The sequence below is a fragment of the Microtus ochrogaster genome, unplaced genomic scaffold (genome assembly GCF_000317375.1).
Source record: "Microtus ochrogaster isolate Prairie Vole_2 unplaced genomic scaffold, MicOch1.0 UNK16, whole genome shotgun sequence".
Taxonomy (NCBI): Eukaryota; Metazoa; Chordata; class Mammalia; order Rodentia; family Cricetidae; genus Microtus; species Microtus ochrogaster.
This window is the reverse complement of record NW_004949114.1, coordinates 885678-893899: the sequence shown is the minus strand read 5'-3', so window position 1 is coordinate 893899 and position 8222 is coordinate 885678. Positions and strand designations below refer to the sequence as shown.

The following is an 8222-nucleotide window of genomic DNA, read 5'->3' as shown; positions in this document are numbered from 1 at the left end:
CATGAACACAATCTGCTATTCTCTAAGGTCTCACATAGGATGTTATGAGAGACAGGATAGGCATTGCTGGGAGGAAGATATTTATTAAAAATGTTATTAACTTCATGGACAGATAGGTAACAGCAGAGTTGGGATCTCAGGACCAGAGACAGACAAACTGACTGGATTCCAGGAAATCAGAGTGCACATGGCAGAAATGGGGTTCTCTTCTTGTACCTGTCCATGGACGGATGTTTCACAGCACAGGGTACAGCCCTGCTCTCTGATTCCCAGGCCATGGTGCAGGAAGGAGTTGAGATGCAGGAACTGTGACCAGCAAACCCTACGTTGATGGAAACTAACCACCCTAGTGAGTGATGCTGGCTCATGGATTTCCGTTAGTTGGGGACTGTCAGACAGTGCTGTGCCTAGGAAGGAGAGGGCAGTTTTCTGCAGTCAGTTTTCTATTTACCTCATTTAGATCCCCCAAATGAACGCAGGTCATTGGTCTTTGCTGCAGACACCTTCTCCCACTGAACTATCTCTCTGCTCCCCACTTTTCTTTTGTCCATTAATATGCAATTTTCAAACCCTTCATTTAAAGTAAACTTAGAAAATTCCACGACCATGATTTATCCCCTTGAAGAATCCACATTATTTTTTATGACATGGTTTCTTATTGGCCTGGAACTCAGCAATTACGCTGGACTAGCTGGATGGACAGCTCCACGACTCTGGTTGTCACTTGCTTGTTCAGACTGGGATGACATATTTCTGTCACTCCCCTGGTTTACAGTGTGGGTTTCTCCCAGTCAGACTCAGGTCCTCCTGCCCGTGTGCAAGGGTTTCTAATTCAGATCATCTCTCCAGCTCCCTTGCATGCTCTCATAACAAACTTCCTCAAGCAGCCCCTCACCTGCTCCCTGGGATGACAGCTGCTCACCTGGCTGGGTTTCAGCTTTAGTCTGCTGGCCTGTAGGAGAAGAACCAGTGTCAGTGTGGCAGCCATGCTGATCCTCTGTCTGCCTCTCAGCTGTTCCCTGTGTTCAGACAACATTAGGGGCCCAGGGCAGCAAACAGCTCTGTAGCAGCCAATCAGGGAAAGGAATGAGAGTCCCCAGGACCTGAGGCCAATCAGGGACAGGTCTGAGAGTCACCAGGACCTGGGACCAGTCCTCAGCTGTCCTGCACAGCACAGCCAATCAGAGGACAGCTCCCCTGTCCACTGCCCCTTGTCCATGTCCTTCTCCCTTTGCTTCCTTCCCCTGCCTTGAACTCATGTCCCTTCCCTGCTCTCCCTGCTCTGCACTCACCAGGCCTCCCTTGTGTCTCCCTGGAACCTGGCTTCTGGCTTTCCCTGTGAGTGAGGCTGCTGCACCCTGAAGATTCAGTCTCAGGGTTCGAATCCCAATCTGATCTGCTGCCTCTCAGACTGCTGCTCTCCCCCTCTCAGCTGTTCTTCTTATCTATTGCAGGGCTGAGCCCTTTCGAAAATTAGGGCTTGCTTGTTCAAATTAGTATTTCTGGGCTTTCCATTACACTCCACTATCTGCTCATCTCTGCTCCTGTCCTGTAGTCTTCTTACCATGGATTTAAGTCTGCTCTGAATCCAGTCCACACTTTGCTTTTGTTTAACGTGTGTTCAAGATCTTGTGGAAGCCAGGTTGACCTTCAACTTTCTATGTAACTTCATAACAGCTTGAACTCTTAATTCTGCCCCCATGTACTCCTCAATGCTTGGATTAAGGTGTTCCCTACCATGTTCACATGTTTGTTTCTTAGAATCCTTTTGATTTTAGAAGAAAAATCATTTATCTTTCCAGAAAAGCCACTGAGATTTGAATAGAGACTACATTAACTTTTTTTTTTGCATTGTAAAGAGTTATTGTATAAGCTGGGCTGTGGTGGCGCACGCCTTTAATCCCAGCACTTGGGAGGCAGAGGCAGGCGGATCTCTGTGAATTCGAGACCAGCCTGGTCTACAGAGCTAGTTCCAGGACAGGCTCCAAAGCCACAGAGAAACCCTGTCTCAAAAATCCAAAAAAAAAGAGTTATTGTATAAAATTTTCCATTATTCAAATGTCCTTACATATTTCAGTATTTTTCTACTTTTCATAATTTTATTTCTGTGCAGTACATATATGTATGTGTACATTTGCATACGTGCACACACACGTGGGTGGTAGAGGACAACCTTGGGTATCATCCTGCAGGAGCTGTCAGCTATAGTTTTGGGGACAGGTCTGCCCTTGATTGGGGTTCACTGATTGGGCAAGCCTGGCAGCATAGTGAGCCTCATGGATCCTACTGCACCTTTCTGTCCAGTATCTGCCAACGTAGTCAACTTTGTCTGTGAACCCTAGGGATGGTACCCATTTTTTTGTGTTTATGGGCAAACACTTCACCAACTGATCTGTCTCCTGGCTGTTCTGCTATTTTTCTCAGCAGTGTTTAGTTTTTAGAGTACAAATCTTTCACCTCTCTTAGTGTAGGTTCTCCCAGACATGTTCTTTTTACTTGTGGTCTATTGCACACCATTGTTTAATTTCTGTGTTGATACCGTATCCCCAACTCAAGCAGTTCTCTGTCTTCACTGTCTCATCTCCTGTGAGATGCTGTCCCTGCAGGCTGCTGTACCTCAGACCTTGCTTAGCAGCCACAGCTCTTTCCAAATGAGCAGATAGCCCCTGGGGCTCCTTCATGGCCCTTGAATTCCTTGGGAGCAGGCTGTGTTTATCCGCACTTGATCCTCTAATTTCCAGCTGGGACTCTAAGGAATTAGGAGCAGATTCAGCCCTGGGTGGGTTCAGCCTCCTTTCTGTCCTCGTGTTCTCTAAACCCTGCCCCACAAGTTTCCTGTGACAGCTGTTCTTGTGAGCTGGACTGTATCGGGAAGGAACTATAATCCAGTAATGAAGGGTCACACTTGTGATCTGGATCCGAAGGGAGGAAGACAGCATGCCTTTGATGCAGACCACGAGGCTGGAAGGCACCTTCCGTCTGGGCCACTCCTTCTGTTTTAAGCCGGTGCAAGGACAAGGGAAGCAGGAAGGGTGTCCTTCATCTGCCAGCACTCACCTCCGTCATCACATTTATTTCCATTGTCAAGATCCCAGCAGAGCAGCTGAGACTCCAGCCTCGTGGGACTGAGAAGCTACTGGGTCCTTGGTCTTTCCATTCACAATTAGTCATTGTTGTATGGCAGCCATAAGTCATTCCAATAAATTCCCATATAGTCATTATATTCAAAAATATATTTCACTATATATTTATACATATATTCATTCCATAAATTCTGTGACCCTAGAGAACCCTGACTAATACATTTACCTATCTCCATGTCCCACAACTGAGAAAACTCAGAGGTAAGCTCAGGTGAGAGCCTGTCCTGGACCACTCACCTTTTCTTCCACCAGAGGAAGATCAGCATCACATAGACAGGGGTTATGAGCACAGCCGTGGCCACCACCACCCCGACAGTGGCTCCCAGGTTCACAAGTGAAGAATTTCTCTTGTCCTCTGTGTCCTCCTGTCCAGCCGTGGTGACTGCAGAGGTGACGATGGAGGGGCTCTGCATGGTGGTGCTGACTTCTGGGGAGAGATGAGGAGTGAGCAGATCCTCCCTGGATGAGGAGGGATGGGGTGAGGGTCACATCTTGTCTCCTCTGTGGGAGGTGGGATGGGGAGCAGCTGTTAGAAGTTCACAGAGGGGAACACATGCTGAAGACTGAGACTCTAGGAGAGCAAGCTCAGTGCACACCTCCACCTGTCCTGCTGTGTGTCCTCAGAGTTACATTTAGTCACAGATAATTAAGCTATAGTAATACAGCTGTTTTGGTCATAAATACATGGGACAAGCAGATGTCTCAGTCTGTATCGTGATTGCTCTCAGGACATTTAGACCTCGAGTTTGATCCCTAGAATCCATATGAAGATCACGGTGAACTGTGCATGACCTTTAATCTTAGTTGCAAAGGCAGAGGCAGCCAGATCTCTTTGAGTTAAAGCCAGCCTGTCTATATATATTTAATTCCACACCAAACACAGTTAAGTGAGTTGTTTACCAGTAAAAGGTGGCAGAAACAGGCATGTCCCTGGGGCTCACTGGTTACTCTATTTGGCAAACTTGAAGCTAGTGAGAGACCCTGTCTCAGAAAATAAGGGAATGGCTCCTGAATGTTTCCTCTAGCCTCTGAATACAAATGAAGAATTATCAATGCTTGGGGAGCAGAAGCCAGGAGCAAATACAGTCCCAGAAGCCATCCCAGTGTTGGGACACTGGCAGATCAGTATTGAGCCAGTGACCTAACTCAGAGTTAGTGATTTCCATCAGAACCAGAGTGGGACAGAACCAGCTACGTAGGACAGATAGCAAATAGTTGCACCAGGAGCAGAAGCCTTAAGCAAACCAGTCCCAGGAGACAACCCAGTCCTGAGACACTGGTGAATCAGGATTGAGCCAGCGACCAGATCCAGAGTCAGCAATCTCTACCAGAACAGGTTCAACTCCAAGCTAGGGACTTCTGCAGGAGGGGATCCAGACCAGGATTTACGAAGTAGGGCAAAGCCAACAACCTAGGCCAAAGTAGGCCTGAGACAGCAAACTGCAAGGGAACAGAGCAAGGCACAAGAGCGCTGAGCTACGTCCAGGAATACTGAGTAACTAACAGGGTAACTAGAACTGTGACACTGACTGTACCACAAGGAACGACCATTTGAGCTTTGAATTCATTGGCACCTAGAAGATTATTCAACAGAATCTTAGACAGCCCCAACCATACCTATTAGAGGAAAAGATGAATAGAAAAGCTAAGATCACATGCTACACCCCAAAGAGCAACACAACACCAGTAAAATCTAAAGACCCTACAACAGTAAGACCTGAACAACCAAAATTGGATGAGCCGAAAGAAAATAACCTAAAAAATAACTTCAAGAGAATGTTTGAAATTCTTAAAGAAGAAATGAAAAATTCCCTTAAAGCAATTGAGGAAAAGACAAACAAAATATAGGAAGATATCAGCAAATTACTTAAAGAAAACCAAGAAAAAGAAATCAAACATATAAAAGAAACTATTCAGGACTTGAAAACTGAAATAGAAACAATAAAAAACACAAGCCGAAGGAATCATAGAAACAGAAATCATGAGAAAAAGATTAGAACCACAAATGCAAACATAAACAGCAGAATACAAGAGATGGAAGAGAGAATCTCAAGTGCTGAAGATACAGTAGCGGAAATAGACTCATCAGTTAAATAAAACATCAAATCTAACAAACACTTAACCTAAAATATCCAGAAAATACAGGACACCATTAAAAGTCCAAAACTTAGAATAATAGGTATAGAAGAAGGAGAAGAAGTTCAAATCAATGGCACAGAAAATTTATTTAACAAGTTCATAGAAGTAAACTTTCCCTACCTAAAGAAAAATATGCCTATGAAGATACAAGAAGCTTACATAAAACCAAATAGACTAGATCCAAAAATAAAGTCCTCTCACCATATAATAATCAAAACACTAAATATACAAAGTAAAGAAATTATATTAAGAACTACAAAAGAAAAAGGCCAAGTAACATATAAAGGTAGACCTGTAAGAATTACACCTGACATTAAGAGACTATGGATGCCAGCCCAGACTACTATACCCAGCAAAACTGTCAATTGCCATAGAAGGTCAAAACAAGTTATTCCATGACAAATCTGGATTTCACCAATACCTCATCACAAACCCAGCCCTACACAAAATACTAGAAAAAACTTTAAACCAAGGAAGAAGGCTACACCAAAAAAAAAAATCACAGACAATTGATGATCTCATAACAGCAAAATCCAAAGAAGAAAAAAAATGCACAAATTAACATCACTAACGAGGAAAACTAAATTAACAGGAAACAGCAATTGATGGTCATTGATATACCTTAATGTAAACAGACTCAACTCACCTATAAAAAGGCACAGGCTAAAAGATTGGAAAAGAAAACAGGATCCATCCTTCTTCTGCATACAAGAAACACATCCCAACCTCAAAGACAGACATCGTCTCAGTGTAAAGAGTTGGGAAAAAATATACCAATCAAATGGACCTAAGAAACAAGCGTGTGTCTATCCTAATATCTAACAAAAATAGACTTCAAGCTAAAATCAGTCAAAAAGAGAAAAAGAAGGTCATTTCATATTAGTCATAGAAAAAATCCATCAAGAGAAAATTTCAATACTGAACTTCTATGCCCCAAATACAAGGGCAGCCTCATATGTGAAGGAAATACTTATAAAGCTTCAATCATGCATTAAACCCCACACTAATAGTGGGAGATTTCAACACTCTCCTCTCATCATTGGACAGGTCAGTCAGAAAAAAAATGAACAGAGAAATAAGAGAACTAACAGACTCAAATGGACTTAACAGACATCTATAGAATATTCCATCCAAACAGAAAAGAATATACCTTTTTCTCAGCTCCTCATGGAACTTTCTTAAAAATTGACCACATAATCGGTAACAAAACAAACCTCATCAAATAAAAAAAATTGGAATAAACAAATGTACCATGCCAGATCACCATAGTATTAGAAGTCAACAGCAGTACTAATTCCAGAAAACCCACAAACACATGGAAATTACCAGTGTTCACCTGACTCATTATGGGTCATGGAAGAAATAAAGGGAGAAATTAAAGACATCCAAAAATTCAATGAAAATGACCACACAACATACCCAAATTTATGTGGCTCACTGAAACCAGTGGTAAGAGGAAAGTTCATAGCACTAAACACCCACATAAAGAAGCTGGAAACACCTCGCAGTACGAATTCAAAGAACATTTGAAAACTTTAGAACAAAAAGAAACAAGCTCACCTAAGAGAACTAGAGGGCAGGAAATAATCAAATTGAAATCTGAAATCAACAAAATAGAAACAAAGAAAACAATACAAAGAATCAATGAGAGGAAGAGCTGGTTCTTCCAGAAAACAACAAAATAGACAAACCTTTATCCAAACTAACCAAAAGGCAGAGAGAGAATATCCAGATTAACAAAATCAGAAATGAAAAGGGGGACATAACAACAGACACAAAGGAAATACAGAGAATGATCAGGTCATATTTTGAAAACCGGTACTCCACAAAATTGGAAAACTTAAAGGAAATGGACAATTTTCTGGATAAATATCACTTACCAAAATTAAATCAAGGCCAGATAAGAAAAGTAAACAGACCTCTAACTGCTGAAGAAATAGAAACATTCATCAAAAATCTCCCACCAAAAAAAAAGTCCAGGATCTGAAGGTTTCAGCTCAGAATTCTACAAGACTTTCAAAGAACTAATACCAATACTCCTCAAATTATTCCACACAATAGAAACAGAAGGAACATTGCCAAACTCTTTTTATGAGGCTACAGTGACCCCGATACCTAAACCACAAAAAAAAAATACTAAGAAAGAGAATTACAGATCAATCTCACTCATGAAAATTGATTCAAAAATACTCAATAAAATACTGGCAAATAGAATCCAAGAACATATCAGAACCATCATCCACCATGATCAAGTTGGCTTCATCCCACAGATGCAGGGTTGGTTCAACAAACGAAAATCTGTCAACGTAATCCACCATAAAACAAGCTGAAAAACAAAAACCACATGATCATCTCATTAGATGCTGAAAACGTTTTTGACAAAATACAACATCCCTTCTTGATAAAGGTCTTAGAGAGAGCAGGGATACAAGAACATACCTAAACATAATTGAGGCAATATACAGTAAGCCAACAGCCAAGATCAAACTAAATGGAGAAAAACTGTCAGCAATTCCACTGAAATCAGGAACAAGACAAGGCTGTCCACTCTCTCCATATCTATTCAATATAGTTTTTGAGGTCCTAGCTAGAACAATAAGACACAAAAAGCAGATCAAAGGGATACAAATTGGGAAAAAAAGAAGTCAAATTCTCACTGTTTGCTGATGATATGATAGTTTACATAAGCAACTCCAAAAATTCAGCCAAGGAACTTCTACAACACATAAACACTTTCAGCAATGTAGCAGGATACAAGATTAACTCAAAAAAAATCAGTAGCCTTAGGCGCCAGGAGACCTAGCTTTGGGGTGAGTTTCTGGCCCCGCGGCGCCAGCCTGGGACGGGGAGCTCAGAGGTTCCTTGGCCCCCCAGCCTTCTTGGGCAGAACCCTCCCCACTTCGGCCCCACCGCCCTCCTTAGGCACATAACATCAACCAG

The 8222-nt window shown here is 42.3% G+C and overlaps 1 protein-coding gene across 1 annotated transcript in view; it reads right to left on the bottom strand.

Moving 5' to 3' along the window:
- Positions 1-913: 913 nt before the first annotated feature.
- Positions 914-8222, bottom strand: part of LOC101985389 (paired immunoglobulin-like type 2 receptor beta-2) — a 19278-nt gene continuing 11969 nt past the window's right edge. Inside the window, exons 3-4 of the mRNA XM_013353764.1 lie at positions 3381-3570; positions 914-952 (exon numbers count right to left, since the gene is read on the bottom strand). Coding sequence (XP_013209218.1) covers positions 940-952; positions 3381-3570 — 203 coding nt within the window. The 3' untranslated portion in view covers positions 914-939. The remainder of the gene's footprint in view (positions 953-3380; positions 3571-8222) is intronic.